We start from the raw sequence: 25,060 nt of genomic DNA on the forward strand, positions 1-25,060 counted from the left end.
AAAACAAGAAAACACAAACATGATCACACAACTCAATTTCAAAAACTCTGCAAGACTCCTGTTTCTTTACGAGTTGTTAAAAGAAAAACACGATTTCTTAAAGCTTTTACATGGCTTTACTCCTTCACATATCACTAATCTTCTTTCCTTTAATTTTCCAGCCCAATCACTCAGATCACTCATTGCTTCCCTTTCAAATGTGTCTCATGTGGCTCACACAAGCACCAGGGAGAGAGCTTTCCATCTGCTCCTATATGAAACTCACGCCTCATGAGCCTGAACAGTGAGCTCTCTGAGTGATTTTACAGCCTTGTTCAATATTTTTCAAGATAATTGTTTTTACATTTCTTCATCATCACATCACATCTCTGGTTTTCATTTTTGTGTTTTTCAACCTTTAATAATGTTTAATTAATTGCATTAATTACTGCTATTGTTACTGTATTTAGTTTATCATCTGTTTATTCTATTTCATATGATCTTTTCAAAATGTACAGACTATTAGCCTTTAGTCACGTCATAATTTTATTATTGCTTTCAGAATCCGAATCGGTTTTTATTGCTTGTATATTAAGTATACAAGGAAATCGTCTTGGTGTGTTGGTGCAAAAAACAGTTAAATAAATGTATGTTTAATCACTGTGGGTTGCAAGTTTGTTTATGTATGAAAGACACTTCATACATTTGTAATTGATGATAACCTATGAAGTTTGCTTTAAATAAATCTTAAGAAAAAGTTCCCCAACGTAAATGTTTTTTTAATTGGAGTTAAAGAAGGAAACAAGATCTGATGAGTCAAAGATGTGCAGATGTGATGTGACTGTGGATGTTAAAAAAGCTGCTCACAGTCATTGCCCCGGGTTATCGCGGGTTAGATGGGATTATAGCCTACTTCTGTTGCGTAAGAGAGGATCCACAGGATTGGTGACCTGGGCTGAGCATGCGCAGAACGTCGCTCCTACCAACAATAAACCATACCCGTGTTTACGGAATTTAAAACCATCAGAGAGAGTTTTTAAAGACGGGAGTAGCTTCGTGTGCAGATCTAAGGTGAGTGGATGTATTTTCCCCTCAGTTTGGCTGTGTGTGTGTGTTTGGAGTGTGTGTGTGCACAGTGGTGGTCGTGTGCTCTCTTTTCTGCACTTCTAGATTTAGGAGGCAGAATCTAGGACGGTCGCTGCATCTGCTGGAGTGGAAAGCACGCGGCATTAAATGTAGACTATCGCGAGTCCTTGCTGCTCTCACAGTGAGTGTGAACACTGAATAAACTCTGAGCTCTCACAAGCACAGAGCCGAAGGCCACGAGTTGCACGTAACAACAAGCCTACTTCAATTTTTCCTGGAACAAAATGTTCTGAATTCAAAGTGTCTGCAGGAACACCGAAGTGTTACTCAGACACTTGTAACTTTTCTTAAAAGATGACAAAAAGGCGATTTGAAAGATTGATTTAAAAAAAAAGTAAACTCTTTGAATTTTTACATATTAAACTGATAATTTCTTCTGATTTGTTGCGCACATCTTTATTAGGACGCTTCTGGGTAGGCCTACTGTGGTGCGTGAAGATTTAGACTTTTTGGATCAATCACAATTTGTATTATTTATTTTACGTTTAAAATGGCAGAAGTCCATACATGGATATTTCGTTAATCATATAATAGTCAGAATTTGGTTTATAAAGCCTTGTTTATTCCACTTTTTGCTGTTCAGACTCTTCATCACTCTGCGTGGCTGCGGGAGAGCACACACCCACTCATCCCCGCACACACCCACACACACACACACAGCTCTCTCTTTTACACACCCCTACCCCCCACTTACACACACTCGCACCCAGTCCCATCCACTGTGACTGTGACATTCTTCAGGTTGCGCGCGGGATGTGAACTCTTTGTGCTCGCGCTGATGTTCACTTTGTGCGCACTCAGCGCTCCTCGTGGGCGCGCTGCCAATTGTGTGTCTCCGTTCAGATTGAACGAGACCACCTTTTTTACCTGCAACTTTCACGGGAGTCTTAATAAGACTTTTTCCAACTGTGCTTCCTTCCACTGTGGCCGTGAAGTGAAGGGTGTGAGAGCCACAGTTTCCTCTTATCAGAACATCGTGTTCCAAAAGTTTCTGTCGCCTCTCTCTCTCTCTCCCTCTCTCACTTTCTGTCAAAGATAAAACCTCAATAGCGCCACACTTTTTGTTTTATGTAAGTATATCTTACATATGCCCCGCACCAAATAGAAAAAATGTATTTTGAAAGTTGTTACCAGGAGTTTAGAGCTAAACAGCTCTGTTTGTTGTGGACTGCTCTCTGTAAACAGGGTGATACTTCCTCACAAGAAAACTGAGCTAGGACCAAACATTTTACACTACAGGACAAGTCTAACTAAAGGTTAATGTCCTCACTCATGATCTGTGAGGTAAAAATCTCCTTCTCATGCTGTTTGTAGAGAGGTGTGACAGCCATTTCCGATATAAAAAATCATCTTCATCTGTGGTGGTCAGACACTTAAAATAGCAAGTGTATCAGACACTAACAAATTGAAGTGGAAGTACTCTGATCAGTTTATTTGCAGCCTGTTGCGTGGCTGTTGGCTGAAGAAACTTTGGCACACAGAAAGTCATTTCAACTCCAAGTTATGAAAACGAGGTTTAAAAACCAGAATTCTCAGAAAGGATCTATGAAGTTAGGTGTCCCCTGCCCCGCCCTTCTTCCTGCTCACAGTCCTTTAAGGAAAGACCTCTCAAATATCTTTTGACACCTTAAGAGAAAAGATGAATATAATTGTCGACTTTTAAGCTGACCTTCCCCCACGGGTGAGATACAAAGTCTATGTTTTTCTTTTCAGAGACAGCAGCTGAAAAAAGTTTTTATATGAAAGGCAAAACCAAAAGAATTATACGAATCCAAATGACACATAATGGTACGACATAAGTTATTAATTCCTTTTTTACGCTGATTTTATAGATCATACAAAGAATGAACGTAAAGTCTCTTTACTAAAGGCAGATTGTTTTTAAAAGCATCAGATCATTCTGCCTGATGGACTGAAAGTGGCAGATATTGGAGGTTTTTAGAGTCAGAACAGAAGAAAAAAATGTGCAGTTGTCTTCAAAAAGTGTAGAATGAAAATAAACCAGCTTTCTAGGATGTACCAAAACTTTATTAAAGTCAGTGGTCTTGTGATCTGGCATGCGACTGAATTGAATTGAAAGAGACTTTTCTGCCATTTCAAGGCACAGTATTTATGATCTCTGTGTTGTTCACTCAATCTGAATATCGCGGAGGCCTAATGGAGGGGAAAACTGTGTTTTTCCCTCTGTATGGTTTGGAGGTAATAACAGAGGCGTTATAGGATCAGCTTAGCCTGTGGGGGAGCGCAGCACCGTGTGTGCGTGTTTCTGCGCGTGACTGTGTGTGTGTATGTGAAGCTCCCACTGTGCCGTTCTTCCCGATCGAAACTCAATTTGAATTCACAGCCTGGACTCTAATCTGACCTGTTGCTCCTTTCCTGAACGGCATTCCCCACTCTATTTATTCTGAACTATCCGACTCTATCCACCACCCTATCACTACAATAAAGACACAAGAAGCCCCAAAATAAATCTGAAATATATATATATTTTTAATTTAACCTTCGGGGTGGAGGCTCCTCTCTCATGTAATAGCAGGGGAAACACTGCGTAAGGATACCAAAGCTCCACATGGATGATGTGCACCGGGCTAATGGGGGCTAGTGATACATTTAACATATAAAACAAAGTGAAAGCAAAAACATTTAGTTTTATATATTTTTTCCCCTGCAGCTCAAATCCTGTGTGCAAAAGGGGATGAACAGGAAAAGCTCACATTTACTAAGAGAGAAACATTTCCTCATAGTTCCAGCATGTAGCTTTCAGAGAGCAATAAAACTAAACAAGCTTTTTTTATAGAAGTTTAAGTGAAACATGAGAATTATAATGAGGCAATTTAAGTGTGAGTGTTTTGTCTAATATAGAAGTTTCCACAGGTCAAGCCTAGAAAGCATAAAATTGTCGCACCAGCTATTTGTTTTTAACAACTTTACGTACAAACACAGAGTGAGCCAACACGCTGCATGTCGAGCAGTCTAGTTAGTAGACAACAACAGTGGAGTGTGTGGTTTGTAGATGTATGCCTGGTATGGTATTCACTACTCCCCTCCCTCGAGGCAGCGTGCTTCAGAGCCCAGCTCGCTTCTGCACACAAATACAAAACCTGCACACACACACACACACGCACACACACACACACACACACACACACACACACACACACACACACTTTTGTGCCAGGGCTGATGATGCTCCTCCCTTTCTCTCACTCATAAAGGACTGGCTGGACTTTTTGCTTTGCTGCTGATGATCAGTGTCTCTGACGTTTGTCATTCTGTAAAATGATTGACACTTTTTCAAACAGTCTGGAGGACCTCCTGCTGATTGGCTGATTCTGACATGGAAACCCTCAGTGAGGGTGAACTCCTGTGATATATCTAAAGTGATTCTTTGCCACACATAGAAGACTTCTCACAGGTCTTAATGTTCAGGGTCTGAGTACATCGGTCACAACAGGCCGATGGTCCAATTCTGAAGTTATGATTGAGTTTACTGAAGTTTGCCGCATGCGTTTTTTTCTGCTTGTTGTGCCATGTTGTGAACAACTTCATTTTTTGAAGCTTTGAGTTTACCAGGTTGTTCACCCACAGAAGCTATATTTGGAAGAGAAGGTGAACATGCTTCGCTAAATGTAAAGCCTGGGTTACAGTCTTGGTAGTGACATGTCAAATGCTAGTAGCCCCGCCTTAGAGCATACCCTGCTTAACATTTAAACTCTGCTACCATTCAGTTTCTACACATAAATTATTATAATACAACAATGTGAACATTTGATGACTGGTAAATCTTTCAATTCAAATTCTTGAACTCCATACAGAGAAACAGTAGAGACAGTCTGATTCGTTCAGTCATTTTGTGGTTGTGTTGTTAAAAACCTCTGGCTGCAGGAGGTGTCGGGTCAAACTCGCAGAGATCGAGCTGGTCACGGTTTTTGTCCAACAGTTTGACTTTCGCAGAACAGGAACTGGATTATCCTTTAAAGTCAGTTATGTAACATCTGTACTGTGTGAAGTTTCTTCAGTAATTTGATATTTTGGGCAATCTGTATATGTGAAACTGAACAGTCCTAGGGTTTAATTTAAGGTGTGAAAACACTGAGGAGGAGCTTCCCGCAAGCTGTTTTTATGTTTTTTGCCAACATGTAAACATCGATGTCCCGTCAGGGTTCCTGCTGGAAACTCTCCAAGAATCATTTTTATAGCTGTGTTGATCATCAGCACTGTGTGTGTGAGCTGTGTTGTTGTCATGTCATTGTTAGTGTTTAGAAGCTATGTGAGGATCGAGCTTTGTTTCAGGATTAAAAGCCCAGTTTAAATTCACTCCAAATACACTTGTTGCTCAAAAACTAAGCAGGCTGAAACTAACTCAGGTCCAGGTTTATCCTCTAACTCTCAAGGGGGGGGGGGGGGGGGGGGGGGGGGCTTGAAGGAGCTGGCAGGAAAAAGTGCAGGTAAAGTTGGTATGAATAAATAAGTGCATGTGTGAAAATACTACGAGTACTTCAAATCTCTGAGCTGACATTGAGTTAAAATTCACACTAGGCCCAGTTGACCATATCATGCTAAAGCACAGTTGCCCGCACTCCCAATTCCACATGAACTGTATCGTGTCGAAGCAAACCTCTTCTAAGCATGCCAAGGAAGTGTACTGTATGGTGCTTGAGCACAGATCGCAGCATCACACGAGTTCAACAAACTGAACTTTGGGGTGAAGTACGGATTGCCTTGTGTCAGTGCGCCCTCAAGGTTTGTGTCCTGCCTCAGGCATCTCTTAACCGGAAGGTCGAGGGTTTGATCCCCAGCTCCTGTGAGCAACATGTCAGAATTGCTCCCCCTGCTGCGTCAGGGGCGTGTGAATGTGTCTGAATTTTGATGGTCAATATACATGGCAGCCAGCCTTCAGTGTTTGAATGGGTGTGGATGGGGAGGTGTGACATATGGTGTAAACGTGCTATACAAGCTCAAGTCCATTTTCAGTCAGGCCTGGGTATCTCCCACAACCTCACGATATGCATCACCATACACGTTAGTTTTGGATCATTAGCATGCCTTAAAAAGAATTCCCTTTTAACAGCTGTTGTTTTTTGTTGGGAATAACAGCCGATAAATAGATTTAAAGATCCTACAAATTAAACTCATAAATGTAAGCCCTGAGAGATCCTGAAAGTAAACCAAATTATTCAGTTTATAACGCCAGAGCTATTAATCTTGCAAATACAATATTTCATTTCTATTTAAAAAAAATCCTCCCTGTTGTTTCTCTGTTTTTTTGTATAATGTGTAATATTTTGGTTCCACTTGACTATCAGTCCGCTTGAATTTGCACAAATCTCTTTTTATTTTCGCCTGTAAGACTACTGAAGCAGCGTCGATACGATCCTGAACGAACGAGCGGAGTTAAGCAGCTGTCTGAGTCCTTCCTTATCAAACACGTTGTACGTGCAGAAGTCTGTACAGAACGCAGCAGAGAAGTGTTTTTGTCATCTTCTGAACTCGTTTCCAGGAGGAGTGACCATGAAAGTCATTCTGTGCTTGCACTGACAGTGTGTAGCGAGCCTTTACTGAACTCAGAGAACTTGGAGACCTTCTTAAGCAGTTGCAAACAGCAAAAGATGATGGATACTTAGCAGGACTGGCTTACTAGAACACAGCACAAGGCATCAGTCCTATCGTGGAGAAGCTGCCCCATTAGAGAGGTGGATTTCTCATGGCATTAAGTATAAAGAATATACAGTATATATAGTATGCCAAGAATATTTCCCTTCATTTTGGTAATTTTTTAATTTTGTTTGTTGTGAGGCAAAAGCAAGGAACAATCCTAGCTTCAACAGTCCCAGCAGTAATCCTATCAAGGTCAACAAATCTACAAACAGGTACAACACTTAGAGAATCCCAATTATGGTCAGCAAAGTAGATGTATCTCAGAAAAAAACCCAGTGACATGGATTAGTCTTATAATAAACCTCAACCTCAAGAAAGTGTTGAGGCTTAAGGATTAAGGTACTGGAGGAGCAGAAAGCTTATTTGAAGGACAATGGGATCTGCTTTGGGTGCTGTGCATCTTACTCTGAGCTGGCACGGAATCGTAACGCTGTAGCGTGAGTGTGCAACAGTGCAACAGTGAAAACCGTAGCACTGCCGTGCATCCTGGTCCACACTCCTCTTCAGCCTCTCATGCACACAGCCATGTCGGGGAGGAAGACGTCTGATCTTCATCAGTTCAGAGTCCCTCTCAAAAGCAAAATGCACTGATGTTTGTCTTTTCTCTGACGCTTCCATCAAGGCAATTGGTGCAGTATCATATCTGAGAGTCATTGATGAGGAAGGCTTCAGCCGACACCTCAACATGAACCCACCATATCCAGACTGGAGTTATGCTCTGTGAAGTGGGCTTCACTGTGATAGTAGAGTCGTGCTTGGTTGCATATACAATGAGAGCAGACGCTTTTGTGTGTATAAGACTTGAGTCATGGCATTACCTCGCTGACCATGTCTGAAGGTGTGTTCCTGCCGCTCAATGTCACATGATTATCATCCAACGGCAAACTCCCTCGAACTGCTGTGTCCAGAGATTGACAGAGATCTGACTTCAGTCCCAAGTGACAACATCTCTTACTGTTGTGAAAGATACAACTTGGCTGGAAACGGTTTGAGCGTTTCTCAACATGGGAAAAGTTTGCTGAATGGAATCGCTGTACTCATCCACGTTGGTTGAGTACATTTTATGTTTCCACCGTTTCACTCTTGCTTCACAAATGCATCTGTAACAGCATCTTATTAAAAGTGACAACTACGATAAATCCTGACTCTTCTGCTTGTTTGGACAGTTTGGCTGTTCGAGTGTGTTGCCACACATTGAGAACAGTACAGACTCTTTGTTCATACATACTCGTGTCAGGCTGTGAGCTCAGACAGCAGTGAATGGGTGTGTGTTCAAAAGAGGGTGTTTGTGTGTGGACCTCCTGTTTGAACCCTCAGTACACATTGCTCTGCCCCGCAGCAACTCAAACCGACCGATCATTAACTGAAAGCAGTTGTCTAGTTTTACTAACTCCACACTGCAGTGAGGTATGCACACTGTTTTTGTGTGTGTGTGTGTGTGTGTGTGTGTGTGGGGTTGGATAAGTGGTCAAGCTGGTTGAGCGCTTCTCTTTAACAAATGAATACCTGTAGACGAGGTTTTATCCCACCAGAGACTTTCTTTTAATCTGAAATGTTGTAAAACGTTTAGATTTGTTGAGCCACATGAAGGATTTATGCAGGATGAGTAAAAAGTCAAATGAAACTCTCTAAGTTTCTCCTGTTTTCAGAGGAGCTCTGATTTCTCAGAACAACCTTGCAATGAAATGCAGAGCAGCAGGCGATCATTATTTCACATCACATGAGCATGTCAGGGTCTCCTTCAGGAACTTGAAGCTCCTGTTGGGAACTTTCGTTGTGAGTTTTATTTGTGACCACCCTGTAGACGAAGCTGTATGTCTTGTCGCAGCCTGTTAATGAGTAAGTTATCCGTAACCCAACATCTCCTCCTCCTTAATTTTTAAAAATCTTTTGGGTAAATCGCCAAAGATTCACAGATCCAGAATGGTTAGCCATCTTTGTGGTGCAGATCAGACTACATCCGCTATGTAAAGAATTCACCAATCAGCAAATGCTGTGATTTTTCTCAAGTCATTTTGAACTCATGAAGAAACAGACAGAGAGCAGAGGAGGAGACACTGCCTGACTTTAATGTGTTAGCAGTGTTTCAGAAACGTTACATTTTAGATATTGTGCAGGAGTTTGCTTGCGCTTTTTGTTAACCATAAGCAAGAAATTTCTTGATTTTATCGCCTAGGACTTCAACATTTAATGACATGGTATTGAAACAGGTATTGATTTTTCTCCAATTTTACTTCAATCGTGTCAATGGTAAAATGTTGGTATTGTGACCTCCTATAGGGGGGGTTTTAAGAAATAAATACAAGAACCACTGTTTTTCGTTTCCTTACTCCTAAAGGTTTAATTATACTGAAGGGTTTGAGGTAGTTGAAATGGTGGACTGTAAATCTCGTGCAGACACTGACTGCAGCTAAAGTTCAAACTGATCAGACGCAGGTGTAACTGAATCTGCAGGACGTCACTGTCACAGATTAACAAAGGAGACAGGCCTGTGACAGCACAGTGTGATTATCTGAGTCATTTCAGCCTGATAGAAAAAGTCTCTTATGTCGTCCAGCCCTTCATAAAATTATGGTTCTCTTCGGCTTGCTGTAACACTGAGCAAACTGTAACATGTTTTGCTGTTTTATTTAAAGCAGCATTGTTAGTTAGTATGTTAGTCAGCATGTCGTGAAGGCTTGAGTCATGTTTAGCCCCGTTGGCTTAATGCTTCACTGTCCCTGGTAAACTAATGTCAACAGTTCAGCGAGTGTCTTTGTCAAACCAAGCTCCGTTAATTAAACAGTTAATTGGTCTCAGGGGATTAACTGGGATTGGCTGTGGCAGGTCGACTGGGTCAGGTTACCACCTCTAGGTGAGAAGGTCAAGTTTATTCCACAGAGAAACTCAACCGACTTCCCTTAGATCCAAGTGAAAGGCTAATTAACTATTCATAGATTCATCCTGTCCATCCACATGTAAATTTAAAAAATGTTCATCGTTGAACCAACTATTTTAAATGAGATAAAAAGTTTAACTGAGAAAATTAATTATTATGGCATTGACGACAAAAAGTACCATAAATCGAGGCTCTGATAATGGTTAATTGAGCCAGCGTAAAGCTAGGTTTGTTACATGCTATAACTTAAAAAGAGATGGTGGCTTTTGATGTTGAAGGAGACATTTAATCTTTTTTTGTAAAGTTTCAATTTTTATTGTAACATATCTCGAGACACTTCCCAATTAGCATGTAAAAGACTTAATTGTTGCTATATTACAAAGACCCAACTCTAATTCATCATGAGCAGTAAGTGTCACAGTGGGAAGAAAAATAGTTTAAGAGGCAAAAATCTTTGGCAAAACCAGTCTCATGATGAACTGCCATCTGAACTGTGGATTGTCATATGTCCTGTTCAGTTCCTACAAAAATACTGCAAATGTAAATTGTATTGAAATGTATTGGTCTCACCTGCTTTTCTGTGATACCTCTTTAGTATTTTGTTTAAGCAATGTCACTCGATTTTTTTATTTTTTTGATAGACTTAAGACAGACTTCAATCATTGTTGCAGTTATCCTGAGCCTGGCTCTATTGTTGAGATTTAATTTGTCGATAAATCTTTAATCCACAAGATAATGTAAGTGAAGGGTTAGAAAAAACGTGCTACCTTTGATAATGAGGGGCACCTTCAAGGTCATGTAGTCAGCAGAAACTACATGCAGACATCCAGCCAACAAACAACTTAAACATACACTAAGAAGCCCAATGGAAAATGAACAGAATCAGTAACAAAGTGGTTAAAAAGCAACACAATTAGTCCTTAATAAAGACAATGACAGCCGGGACAAATTAATGCATTAGTGTCTTTGTCCTACATGCTGGCAGGATGAATCTGCAACTTAAACTCATTGGACAAAGGATGACTTCAGTCAGGTCAGATTGACTGGACCTTCTTCAATGTACTTACACTTTATACAGGTGCGATAAGTCAAGGAGTGACGAGCCTGCAATTTATTTATACTCTGCGTGATTGTTAATACTCATTGACCGTGGAAAAAGTTAAAACCAATTCACCTTTAATTACTCAGACTGTTCTGATTATTCAGATTACCTTTATTGTCCCATGACTGAGACACAAACACAAAGAGACAACATCGACAGTGAAATTACACCCATTTAAAATCGGTAAAAATGCAAATGACTAAGTATGAATATCACCAACATCAACAATGAAATCAAATTAAAGCTCATACACTTTATCTTTGGTTGAATTTTTAGTATAGGTGCACTGTTGTTCATTTATTGCTCTGTGTGCCTTTGAATTGAACACCATGTTCAATCATAGGGATGTCCATAAGTGCACGTGGCACCAGGACTCCCGAGGCCAGAGGTCGATGATAGACTTTGTGGTCCTGTCATCTGACCTCCGGCTGTGTGTCTCGGACACTTGGGTGAAAAGAGGGGCTGAGATGTCAACTGATCACCACCTGGTGGTGAGTTGGGGGCACTGGCGGGGGAAGGGTCTGCTGAAAACGTCTGGCAGAACCCTCTGATAGTGTGATCTTCAACTTCCACCCGTGGGAGAGCTTTTCACAGATCCCGGAGATCCCGGGGGAGGCCGGAGACATTGAGTCTAAGTGGACCATGTTTTTAGCCTCCATTGTTGAAGCTAGAGCTCGGGGCTGTGGTCGCAGGGTCTCTGGTGCCTGTCGGGGTGGCAATCCCTGAACCCGGTGGTGGCCGTCAAGCTGAAGAAGGAGTCCTATTGGGCTTTGTTAGCTCAAAGGACTCCTTAGGCAACTGACGGGTACCGGCAGGCCAGGCATGATAGTGCTATCCACCAGGGCTGTAGTTGAGGCAAAAACTCTAGCCTGGGAGGAGATCAGGGAGGCCATGAAGGAGGACTTTCGGACGGCCTCGAGGAATTTCTGGCAAACTGTCCGTCGCCTCAGGAGGGGGAAGCAGTGCTTCACCAACACTGTTTACTGTGCAGGTGGGGAGCTGCTGACCTCAACTGGGGATTTAGTCGGGTGGTGGAAGGAATACTTAGAGGATCTCCTCAATCCCACTGTCGCGTCTTCCTCTGAGGAAGCAGAGGCTGAGTTCTCAGAGGTGGACTCGTCCATCACCCAAGCTGAAGTCTTGCCACCGAGGAGCTTGCCAACCAAATCGGTGGCAAGGCTCCGGGGGTGGATGAGATTCGCCCTGAGTATCTTAAGTCTCTGGATGTGCAGGTGCTGTCGTGGTTGACACGTCTCTGTAACATCACATGGAGGTCGGGGACAGTGCCTTTGGACTGGCAGACAAGGATGGTGGTCCCTCTTTTCAAGGAGGGGGGTCGGAGGGTGTGTTCCAACTATCTGGGAATCGAACTCCTCAGCCTCCCTGGGAAAGTCTATTCCAGGGTACTTGAGATGAGGATCCGGCCGTTAGTCGAACCTCGGATCCAAGAGGAACACTGGACCAGCTCTACACTCTCCATTAGGTGCTCGAGGGTTCATGGGATTTTGCCTCACCAATCCACATGTGCTTTATGGACTTGGAGAAGGCATTCGACCACGTCCCTATGGCGTCCTGTGGGGGGTGCCCCGAGAGTATGGGGTCCCTGTATGACCAGAGCAGGAGCCTAGTTCGCATTGCAGGCAGTAAGTCGGACCTGTTCCTGGTGCGAGTTGGCCGTCGCAGGGCTGCTCTTTTTCACCGGTTCTGTTCATACCTTTTATGGACAGAATTTCTAGGCACAGCCAGAGGCCAGAGGGTTTGGGGGCCTTGGGATCTTGTCTCTGCTTTTCACAGATGATGTTGTCCTGCTGGCTCCATCGAATCTGGACCTTCATCGCGCACTGGGGTGGTTTGCTGCTGAGTGTGAAGCGGATGGGATAAGGATCAGCACCTCTAAATCTGAGGCCAAAGGTGGCTTGCCCTCTCTGGGTCGGCTTAGATTGCTGCCCCCGCGACCCGGCCCCGAATAAGGGGTAGAGAAGGGATGGAAGGATGGAAATTAGAAATGGTTCATCTTAAAGTACACAGACATTTAAACATCCATCAGCAGGATAAGCAGGACAATAGGAATGAATATTAGATTTATAAAAAATTTAAAATGTAACAGCAAATATATGTAATATATCACATTAAATATGAAAAATTAATATGCATTTCATTGGAGATAAATGAGATCTGGAGTCTTTGAGTTCTCCTCGTGGGTGCTGCAGTTATTATATTATATTTTTCCAACCTGTGATAAATGCTGAGCAGAGACAGGACAGGAATTCAACAAGCACAGAAATGTACCACATACCAGAATGGAAAACAAAATGTGTCATTTCTGAAAATCCTCGCTTGCCATGGCGCTTTACATCTTGTGGTTACGACTGTTTGTCATCATCAGTCTTCCTTATAAAGAATTATAACTTACTGTTGTTGAACATCTCAGTCTTTATTCAAATTAACTTTTTTTTAAACTCCTCCTTCCTAGCAATGAATCCGTTTTATAGGCCTGTATCCATTAATGGAGTACTGCCTTCAAGGTTGTCAAAATGTTTGAGACTCTTTAATCCCAATCAGTCACATACTGTCCTACTACAATCCTTCATGTGAATGCATGCACTGCTGAAAATATACAGTATATAATAATCCCAAGGTAACGAAGCATTTCTCCTGTTCACTTAATTAAGCTAACAGCTAACAGTCAGAATTTACATTTCATTATTTCTGTTTGTTGGTTTGTTCAGGGATGGAGTTCCCCGTGGATCTGCTGGCTGATGTCAGCCACGCACAGCTGGAACAGTCGGCCCAAAACTGTATGACGAACCTGCTCTACAGCAACCCCGATTCACCACAACGCCTCACCCTGTCTGACAATACACAGGTAACACACACCTCACAGGTAACACACACCTCACACATAATACACACCTCACAGGTAACACACACCTCACACATAATACACACCTCACACAAAATACACACTTCACAGGTAACACACACCTCACACATAATACACACTTCACAGGTAACACACACCTCACAGGTAACACACACATCACACATTATACACTTCGCAGGAAACACACACCTCACACATAACACACACCTCACACAAAATACACACTTCACAGGTAACACACACCTCACACATAATACACACCTCACACAAAATACACACTTCACAGGTAACACACACCTCACACATAACACACACCTCACACAAAATACACACTTCACAGGTAACACACACCTCACACATAATACACACTTCACAGGTAACACACACCTCACACATAATACACACTTCACAGGTAACACACACCTCACACAAAATACACACTTCACAGGTAACACACACCTCACACATAATACACACCTCACACATAATACACACCTCACAGGTTGAACTCTTAATGTAAAGCCAACTCAGATGTGATTTAGCAGGGACACATTTTTATATCTGGCTTTCTATCAGAGTAGAGCAGAGCAAAAAAAACCCAGCAGCCAACATATATTTTTAACACTATTGTATAAATGAAAAGAGACCCTGAAGACTCTATGATTTTATATACTTCTCCATCTATCTCTATCCTCAGGTGGACATAAACATTTCCAGTGCTGGTTTAGTTCCTCTCTATGGGACCAGTGACAAAAAGAAGATCCTGGCCCTCTTCTCTCCCTCTGACCCGATGACCGCCGTGGCTCTGTTCCTGCTGGACCGCTGGTGGACGGTGGATGAGCTGCTCAAGACAGCAGACACTGCTCGAGAGGGAGCTGTGGAGGTATGACTACATGTTTCAACAACTATTGATATTCATTCATTTAATCAACATAGAGTGGACACTGTGCACTAACTACATTTCTTAAGGTCATCATTACTATAAAGCTCTAACAGCAAATTATGTCTAAAGAAATGTGCTTATAAAACAAGATTGAAAGTTTCTATTTAAGCTGTCTACCCACTCTCCTACCTGTATGCTACTGTATGCACTTTTTGCACATGAGCAGAGTCTTCAGTAATAATTAACGAGCTCGTTCGCTTACTGTTTAAGACTCTTTCTGCACCGTAGGTGAGGCCGTGTGTGATCATGCTTTTGAGGAAGGGGCTTTTATATTCATCCTGATTGGATACTTAGAAATGATGGCTTACTCTGACTGGCTTAGCTAAACTTGCCCACCTCAGCTTTCACATTTTGCAAAGGTTCTTGTGCACAGAAACAGATGTGCTGATCAATAATTCAGGCGCAGTCTGGATTTGAATAGTTTATCATAGTTTGTTCTTTTGTTTCCTTGCAGAGCATCCATGAAGGTAACTTTATGATTTCTGTTTCAGAACAAAACACAGGCTAAACTGTGCGAGATATTTGTGCACACAGAGAGGAGTGACTCTGGTAATTACGTCTAAAAGTAATTACTGGCTGGTATAGGCAGTGTTAGATTAGCAACTCTCATGTTCTGCAGATTAAGCATACAGTTGTTGACTCTGGTGTTTTCGTAGAGAGGGACGTACCAGCTGTTCGGGGTTAAAAAAATCTTGTTTCTGTCAAAAACAAAAAGCTCTGTCTCCGTAGGGATCATGTCTGTAATGTTGTCAGACACTTAGAATAACAGTCTGAGCCTGGCAGTGTCAAAAACAACAACTTTCAGTGGACATACGTTGATCCATAAAGGATTATGTTGCAGACATTACAGCTTATTTCACTGCTCCAATAGTCCAACATGTAAAACACAGACCAGGTAAAAACATTCAGAATACCCCTTTAAAAAGTGACTTTAATACTCATGATGAGAATTCCTTCATAATGGAAATCGTATGTGTCTGTTGTTCATTACAGAGGGTACTACAGTGGAGGCTTTGTGATAGTTTTACAATAACATATTCTTTTCAACAAGCAGAAACTTTATGTAGACAAAACTTCAAACGCAATGTTGACGTTCGACATCACATGATCGTGATAATAAACTCCTGGGACTGTACTCAAATGTCACCTTTGTGTTTGTGTGTGTCCCTTAGGTGCAGACACTAGGAGAGAGGGTAGTTTTATACATCCTGAACCGAGTCGTCTATAGAGCCAAAGAGATGAGCTCAGAGGAGCTGCCCTTCCTCTGCCACACGGAGACGGATCACGCCAAAATCCTCTGGAAGAGCGGAGAGGCGGTCGGCTTCTACTCGGTCAAACCTACAGGTAACCTGCTAGACTCATGGGTCACCTACAAACACGTGTAAAGAAAACCCACGGGGAACTTATACACTCAGTACAAACAGGTAACTTACTATATACTATCATGTAACATAACTTTTGTAATTTTTATATTAAATACATTAAAAAATAAGCTAAAAGCCTCTGTCCTGAATCCATTATGAGGAAAACAAATATCTCTAAGAGTAAAAATACCTGATCTCATAAAAACCTGTTGAGACTGTAACTAAGGATAAACTTAGAGATAAAATGAAGAGCTGTTTTATGACCGCAGCAGACCTGTTTCAGTATGTGTCTGTGTCCTCATGAATTTTCTTCTCTCTGGGGGTTTTTTTTCCTGCAGGAAGCTTGTGTAGCTCCTTCTCTACCAGAAGCTACCTGCTCCCTGTGATGGACTCCATATTTGTCAGAAAGCGTCATCGTGGGAAAGGCTTCGGCCTGCAGATGTTGGAGGACTTTGTGAGCAGTTTCAAAGAGGACAGTCTTGGGTTGAGGTACCCCCTCACAAAGCCCATGTACAAAGGTACAGCAGGCCCCGCTGCAGCTTGTACACCGGCCTGATTTATGGAGCGTTAATCTACTTAATAAAAGTCTCTGTTTGTGTCAGTGTGTAATACATTTTAATGTATGTGTACTCATCTGTTGGCAGTATGTGAGAAGTACCTGCGTCAGTATCCAGAGGATGCAGACCTGCTGTGGGAAGTTGAGAGCATCGGAGGACCAAAACAGAGAACCAAAATCTCTAGCAGGATCCAGACCATGGACCTGAGCGGTAAGACAGAACAGAAACTGCTCTTTAGAGGGAGAGCTGAACCATCATAACAAAAACATATTTCAAAGATTCAACATCTGAAGCCCAACGCACACTGTACGATTGAATAAATGTCGTGGTGGAATTTCAACTCAGACTTTTCAGCGTCAACTTTCTGCTGAAGACCAAAGCTCATGATTTGTGCTCCCACTCTACCATCAGATCTTCTGGCAAGACCTGAGAGCTCACATTGTACTTACTTAAAACGGGAGTTCGTTAAAGTCAGATCTGTATTTCGTTTTTCTAATAGGCAAAGCTCCAATACAAACAGTGTCAAACACGCTCTCACTCTCCCACATGCACATACGCTGAACATCACCAAGAAGCACGAGTCCACTAGCAGATGAAACATGACACAACTGGGCTGTCAGCTGAAGATCTGCAGCTATTTCCTGCCAGTGATTCTCTGCCACTGAGAGGGAAGCTACATCAGACAGGCATGCCTACTGTTGCCATGGTGATTTCAGATGCTGTCTGACAGATTGGCGCAGGTGTACTGAGAGAATCGGGCCATGGCTCTGCTCTCACCGTGTCAATGTGTGCAGTCGTACTACCAAATATCAAACATGCCAGAAAATCCTCCAACTGGTCGGGAGCAGCTGATGGAGCCGCGATAGGCTGTTGTGCTGAATTTAAACTTCACACCTTCGGACGCGTGTTTGGTCTGAAATTCAGCGAGACTTGCGAATCAGTCGTGAGATGAGAAGTCACGTATACATTTGCCTGAAAAGTGTAAATGTAAAGTGTAAATATAATTGTAAAGTCAAATTTGCAATATATTCTGCCTAATGTTGAACTAAAGTAGCTGATCACTGATTTTCCTGAGTGTCCTCCTGTGTTTCTCAGCCGTATCAAGGAGTCTCACGTTCACAGAGGAATCCATCAGGATCACTGAAGTGACTGAAAAAGACGTTTTGATGAAGACAATAACCACCCATTTGAAAGAAACTGAATCAGTGGAGTGCACGTTTGAAATCGTGGTACATAATTAATATAATCATCATTTATTATTGACATTTTGAAGCATTTATTAACCCGTCTTCATATGAGAATAATCTGTGATATTGATTTCTAGGAGGAGGTTGCTGTACTGAGAGCTACAAAAGGTGAGCATTTCAGACTCTTGCGTCTAAACTGTAAAGACATTGATATTAACTATGGGATGTTATATAATACGGTTGCTATGGTAACAGTTTTAGATGACGAGGTGCCTGTTGTGGCCCGGGGTCGGAGCAGTGGATCCAAACAGAGAAAGATGGCAGAGAGAATCACAGAGGACAAGACGGAGAGAGTGATCAGGTCTGAATGAACTAAACCACATTCACTCTGAAAACCTTCATCAATGTGTTTAATAATAGAAGATTCACGTTTTTTACCGTTCACATTATTGAATAGAAAACCTTAGTTTGAATGTTTTATATCAGTCAATGTGTTTACATGTACAGTTCAGTGGAGCTGCCGTTACAGTTTAATTCCTTAATTCATTTTTAAGGCTGTTCTATCCCAGTATAAGAGCACCGGGGGAGAATCCATTGACTGACCAAAGTATGCCTGACCCCCTACAATAGGAGGCAATACCCCTCCTTTAAGCTCGATACTATTGGACCTTCTTCCTGTTGACCTGTTACATCACGAACCAAATAATCGACCGTCGTTCCTTCCGTCCACGTACTTCTTTGGTCTGGTTCTCGTTCAGCACTCTCCATGTTGATACGTTCATCTAGTAAGCTTTCTTCTACACATTTATGCTGTTGTACTTTTGGGCAAATGCTCGGGGACGCAACAGTGGAGCGTGCTCAGAACGCCTAGGCCAGGTCTCTGTCACACTGAGGTGTAAACATGGAAGAGTAAATCGACCCCCCAGACATTAACAAGTCCAGTCAGACTGACGTGTTTGCATGTTTTTTAAACTCCAGTTTTAGCTGGACTAACACAATGAATTGACCTTAAGACCCTGAAGTGTTGAAAATGTTTGAAGAGGAGGGACACATGGAAGCAGAAACTCTTTGAGGCGTGCAAGTTTGTGCAAATCCTACAGACCCTGAAAAATGCAAAATCGTCTTGGACAGAAGAACAGGGCGTTGCTCTGACATCAGTTGTTTGTACTTCTATAAATGGTACTTGTAACAGGATGCATTTCAGTCACAATGAACCACAGGGAAACATAGTGGAGTTTAGTGGTTGATTTCTGCCATCTTTTCATGTGTTCGAAAACCATCATCGAGCTTTATGTGAGAACTAACCTCAGGGATTTCTCGCATCTTTTAGGATTGAAGATATTGAAGCAGAGACCCCCAGAAGTGATCTTCTTTCTGAGCAACAGGAGACAGAGGTGCAAAATATTTCTGACCTGGTGCCGACCGAGGTGTGTATAAGTCACATGGTCGATGCCAATCAAAGCGAATTGTTTGTGATGACATTTCTTCTCTTTGATCGTAGATTGTTTCGAGTTTGACTCCTGAAGAAAACGGAGTGGATGTAGTTGATACTTCCCCTGAAGAAGAAGAAGAAGAAGAAGAAGAATTAGAGCTCTCTCTGATGTCAGACACACCAGCCGCACAGGGGGAGGAGCTCCAAACAAAAGTTGATGGCATAGAGGGTGTGAACACCTCTCATGACTCGCAGGTGATCGTGGAGAATGTGGCATCAGAAATAGAGGACGCAGAAGGAGAGAGTCAGGAGGACGCCGCAGTGTCTGAAGACGTTCTAGAGGAACACAAAGAAGCAGAAAGTGAAATTGTGGAGAATAATGAAAAGTCAGAAGATACAGATACACAACCCGAGGCGACCGTAACCACACATGAGACAACGGAGGATATTAAAGCTGCAAAAACAGAGCAAGCAGCGGTAAAGGCAATTCAAACAGTAAAAAGTGAAACCCCTCGACGGAGATCTCAGCGGCAGAGAAAAGCCGAGGAGGAGGTGAAGGAGGAAAGTCCAGCAGTGGATGGAGGCAGAACTCTGAGAGGAAGAACTGTGATGAGCACCCCCACCCCCAAATCTACGCGCCACAGCCAGAGAGTACACAGAGAAATAAAGACCAGCGTCGAGGAAGTTTCTGCCTCTGAAGTCGTGGAGGAGGTGACGGGAACAGAAGACATGAGCTCTGTGGAAAAGCATGTCGTGGAAGAAGAGCAGCAGCTGGAGGAAGACGAGCAGACAAATAGAGAGAAGGCCCGGGAACAAGAGGAGCAGGGGGTGAAGGCTCCGGAAACCGCAGAGACGATGAATCGAGATGAATCTGACAAAGACCAGAACACTGAGGATGTGGAAACGTCCGTGATACAGGATACACAAGAAGTCTCGGGCGATGACGATGACGAAGAGGAACCCCCTGTTGTGCAGAAAAGATCTAAAAGAGGCAGACGTAAGCTCACCGCTAAACCTACGCCTAAAAGGCAGAGCAGAAGACTTCAAAAACAGGATGAAGAGCAGGCAGATGACAAGGCAATAGAGGAACAGGTGAAGAAACAAGAGGATATACCAAGCATGGAGGAAGAAGGTACACCTCCAAAGGCAGGAGAAGCAGCAGAGGATATTAAACCTTTGACTGAGGAAGAGGAGCAGGCTGCATCTGTGATGGGAGCGGATAAAGAAGAGGAGTCTGGCACTGTTGCTGCTGCCTCCGATGTTGCCAAAACATCTGAAGAAGCCGCTGCATCGGCATCAGAAGAGCCTCAGGAAAAAGACCCAGTCGAGCCAGTGGAGCTCATAACAACGTGTGATGATGTGAGTGTGAAGGAGGGAGAAGAAACGCCTGCTGATGAAGAGTTAGCTGCTCCAGAAAAGGACGAGACGGAGCTGAACGCAGCCGAGGAGAAGGTGGCTTCTGATGCGGTTGCAGAGGCAGAGATGGAGGTATTACAAGACGAGGAGGAGGAAGAAGAAGAAGAAAGAGCAGCAGAGTCAGAGGCCGGTGAAGCGGGGGAGCTTCAGGAAGACGATTCTGGTAAGGAAAAAGAAGAAACTTCCAATTTAGAGGTGGAAAATGGTGAGGAAGCTCCTGTTGTGACAAGAGTTCTGAGGAGCGGGAGAAAGACGATTGAAGCAAGCCGCATGTCCACGAGTGAGGGTGTGACAGAACAGGAGGCTGATGAAGCAGAAACGGGAGGCGCTGAGGTGGAGGGAACGGATGCCGTCACAGAGATGGACGCCGTTGAGGAGAAACTGTCAACAGACGCAGAGACGGTCCTTCCAGAAGAAGAAGAAGAAGACAATAAAGAGCCACCTGCTGAGGGAGACGAGGCGACGAGCTTGGACGAGGAAGGAGCACCTGCGGGTGCTCCAACAACAATAAGCCAAAAACAAGCAGATAAACCAGAAAGCTGTGATGAAGAAGAACCAGCGGTGACTAGAGGAACGCCCAGACGAGGAAGGGGCAGACCAAGAAAGACACCCCGGAAATCAATCCAGAAGAAAAGAGAAGAGGAGGCTTCCCAAAGTTCAGAGGAAGCTTCTGTGGAAAAGACAGACGAGGAGGAGGAGGAGGAGGAGGAGAAGGTTGAGGAGCAGGCTGCTTCTGAGACGGAGGTCCATTTAGAGCCAGAAGGAGAGGTCGAGGCAGAGGACGGACAGGATGTAGTGGAAGAGAAAACTGAAGCAATATCTGAAACGGCCGAAGAGGTGGAAAAAGTAGAAGAAGAAACGGCAGCTGTGGACGCTCCTGAGGGAAAAACTGCTGCTGAGGTTGAGGAAGAGCAGAGGGAAGAAACAAATAAAGAGGAGAGTATTTCCGGCACTCCGAGACAGGAAAGGATCTCTACCTCTGGAAGACGTAGGGGCCGACCGAGAAAAACCCCCAGTAAATCAATCCAGAAGAAAAAAGAAGAGGAGGCTTCCCAAAGCTCAGAGGAAGCTGAGGAAGCGGGAAAAGTACAAGAAGAAACAGCAGCTGTGGATGCTCCTGAAGAAAAGGAGGAGCCGAGGGAAGAAACAATGGAGAAGGAGAATATTTCTGATACCCCGATTGAAGCAGTGCAAACTGAGCAGGAGGAGGTGGTGGTAAAGGGACCTGAAGGGCCGGAGGAGAAAGCAGACGATGCAGTCACAATGCTCGAAACAGTGGAGGAGAAAGCTGAAGAGACAGTTAAAGAAGATGAAGAGGAACAGGAGGAGGAAGAAGAGGAGGTAGCAGTTATTGAAACCAGAACACGGAGCGGGAGGAAGCCAGCAGTCAAAGCCGCACCGAAACGCAAATCTGCAAGAAGACAGAAGGAGGACGAGGAAGAAGAGGAGGCTTCTGAAGTTCCAGAAGAGGAGCCAACCGTTGAAGTCAGAGTTCTCAGGAGGGGAAGAAAGTCTGTCCCTGTGCAAAGAAACACACCACAAAAGAAACACGAAGAAGAAGAAGAGGAATCTCCTGTGGATGAGGAGGAAGAAAAGGAACAAGCAGAGGAGGATGCAACCCAACAAGCAGAACCAGAAATGGACACAGAGAAAGAGGCTTCAGCTGCAGAGGTGGAACAGACCGACCGAACTGAGACAGATGTGCAAAGCGCTGATGATGACGAGACCTCGGATGATGCAGTTCAGGAAGCTGCCACACAGGATACAGTGGAGGAGGAGAAATCAATGCCCATAGAAGAAGAGTCAGAAGAAGGACAAATGACACAAACTGAAGAGGAGGAGGAGCCCACTATCGGAGCGACAGCCGCTTCAGTCGAAGAAGGAGGAACAGAAACATCAGTACCTGAAGCAGCCGCTGACTCGGCTTCACCTTCGCCTGCTGAAGAGGAGCAACCGAGCAGCGTCGTGGTGCCACAGCTTCCCGAGCTCCAGAGAGTCAGCGTGGTTTTAGTGGACCTGAAGAAAACACATCATGAGGTCCTCAGAGAGACGGCAGCCGTGGAGGAGACGGTTCCTGTGGGAGAAACTTCTACTGAGGGAGGAGAGGAGCAGAAGGAAGAAATAAAAGAAGAAGAAGAAGTTCCTGTTGAAGAGGTAGCGGAGACGGCTAAAGAAGATGAGGCCGAAAGTGTTGATGAAGAGGAGGAGGAGGAGGTTATAGTCATTGAAACAAGAACACGGAGCGGTAGAAAGCCAGCAGTCAAAGCCGCACCGAAATCTGCAACAAGAGCAAAGAAAAAGGAGGAGGAAGAAGAGGAGGAGGCTTCAGAAATGGATGATGAGGAACCAGGAGTTCAAGTCCGAGTTCTCAGACGGGGGAGAAAGTCTACCGCCGTCACTCCAAGAAGTTCCAGAAAAAGAACTCGTCAGCAACTTCAGGAGGAAGAGGAGGAAGAGGAGGGAGGAGAGGAAACTACAGAAGGTGAGGAGAATAAGGCCGAAGAGGAGGACGTACAAGCTGAAGAGGAGAAACTCGAGGATAAGGATGAAAATCAACCGGCAGAACCAGAAATAAGTGAGGAGAAAGCAGAGGAGGCTCCCGAGGAAGGAAAGGCTGACCGTAATGAGACAGAGGGACAAGCTGCTGAAGCCTCAGACACAAAACAAGATACTGTCGAGGACGAACAGTCGATTTCCACCGGTGAAGGTGCAGAAGCTCAAACTGGGGAATCGGCACATGAGCTACAGCTAACTGGAAGTGAAGAGCAGGAGGACCAGGAAGAGGAGGTGCCGGTTATTGAAACAAGAGTTCTGAGGAGTGGTGAAAAAAAGGGAAGAAGGTCCGCTCCTTACTCAACCAGGCGTAAGTCCAAAAGAGCAAGAACACAGCTTGAAACGGAGGAAGAGGATCAAACTGCTCCAGCTGAATCAGAGGATGCCAGAGCAGAGCTGGAAGAGGCCGTAGAAACCGAGGAAAGCCAAGATGAAAAGATCGTTGAACAAACTAAAGAGGAGGCTGTAGCTCAGGAACAAGGAACAACAGAACCAGAAGATGAGTTGGAAAAAGTTGTCGCTGAGGCTGATGAATCCCCCAATGAGCAAGAGACCATGGAGGAAGAACAGCCAGCTGATTTAGAAGGACAGGTGGAGACACCTGGGACAGAAGATGGACACGTTCCAGGTGAGGAAGAAGTGCCAGTTGTTGAATCGAAAGTCCTGAGGAGTGGTGGGAAGTCAGTGAGAGCGTCACAGCCGAGCGAAACCAGAGAGAAACAACAGACGCGAGACCATGATGAGGAGGGGACAGTGGTAGAAGAAGACTCTGATACAGATGAACCTGCAGTTGAAATCAGGGTTCTGCGGAGGGGACGGAAGTCTGCTCCTGCCACGCCGAGACGCAAATCCAAGAGAGGCCGCACAAATGCTCAAGAAGAGGAAGAGGAAGTCGATGAAGAGGAAGAAGAGTCAGAGCAGGACTCACCTGAGGAGAAAGTGGAGACGACTGGAGAGGATACTGAGAAGAAGGATGAGGAGGTTGAGAGTGCAGCAGGAGAAGAATTGGTCGGCGGAGTTGAAGAAGAGTTGCCTGAAAAAAAGGAGGAAAGTGTGGCAGCGGTGGATGAGACTGGCACCAACACGATCGAGACTTCAACCCTCGTTGAACAAGCTGAGGAGGCGGAGCCTGCAACTGAAGCTCCTGCGGACGACCAGGCTGAGGAAACCGCTGAAGAACCAGCAACAGGGGAATCAGCAGAGAACCAGACATCAGAGAGTGACGAAGAGAAAACACGGGACAGCTCCGTGAAAGTTAGAAGCCCCAGGAAGAGGACAACAACTGCTGATGACAAAGAAGAGGTCCAAACAGAGGAACGTGTGCTACGAAGAAGAAGATCCAGACGTATGAGGCCACGCGTGGACTACAGAGAGAGCATTATGGAGGAGGAGGGAGCTTTGGCTGGCACAGAGGAGGAGAGTGAGGACGATATCACAGCTGAATCGTCTGCTGATGAACCAACAGAGGAGGTGGAGAAAAGCCGTAAAGAAGCTGAAGCTAGTGAAAAGGGGGGCGTCCTCAAGCTGGTTTTAGACACAGACGAAGAGTCATCAGACGAGCAGAACATGTCGGAGGAAGAAGTAGAGCCTATAGTGATCGAAAAGAGACGTTTAAGAGGGAGGTTAGTTCCTTCAGTTTCCATCACCCCCGCACGCCGCAGCACGAGAGCTACAAAAGGAGAGGAGTCGGATGAAGAGGAGAGCCTTCAGTCTGCTCAGAAGAGAGGCGGCCGCAAGAGAAAGCACGTCGAGCCGACACCAAACCGCAAATCCAAGCGTCTCAGCAGAGTTTAGGCTCGACTAGACATTGGTAGCGTGGTCGCACAATGCAGATATTTACACTTTGATATGATTCAATCAAATGATCCTGTTTGAACACCACAGAAACAAAAAAAAATAGAAGAACCTAAGCACCCAATATTGGGTCATTTTTTTGTATTAGATTGTCAAAAATTGCACGC

At 44.1% G+C, this 25,060-nt stretch overlaps 1 protein-coding gene across 1 annotated transcript; it reads left to right on the forward strand.

Annotated features, from left to right (window-relative positions):
- Nucleotides 1-899: 899 nt before the first annotated feature.
- LOC306829060 (uncharacterized protein) lies at nt 900-24,893 on the forward strand (the record flags this gene model as incomplete). Its single annotated transcript, XM_079351899.1, has 11 exons — nt 900-1,050; nt 13,493-13,629; nt 14,345-14,530; nt 15,763-15,934; nt 16,293-16,472; nt 16,599-16,721; nt 17,607-17,740; nt 17,836-17,866; nt 17,954-18,059; nt 19,029-19,125; nt 19,200-24,893. Exons 2-11 carry the CDS (start codon nt 13,495-13,497, stop codon nt 24,891-24,893), a joined length of 6,858 nt encoding a protein of 2,285 aa, XP_079208025.1. The 5' UTR covers nt 900-1,050; nt 13,493-13,494.
- Nucleotides 24,894-25,060: the final 167 nt, after the last annotated feature.

The sequence above is a fragment of the Symphodus melops genome (assembly GCF_947650265.1).
Source record: "Symphodus melops genome assembly, chromosome: 1".
NCBI lineage: Eukaryota > Metazoa > Chordata > Actinopteri > Labriformes > Labridae > Symphodus > Symphodus melops.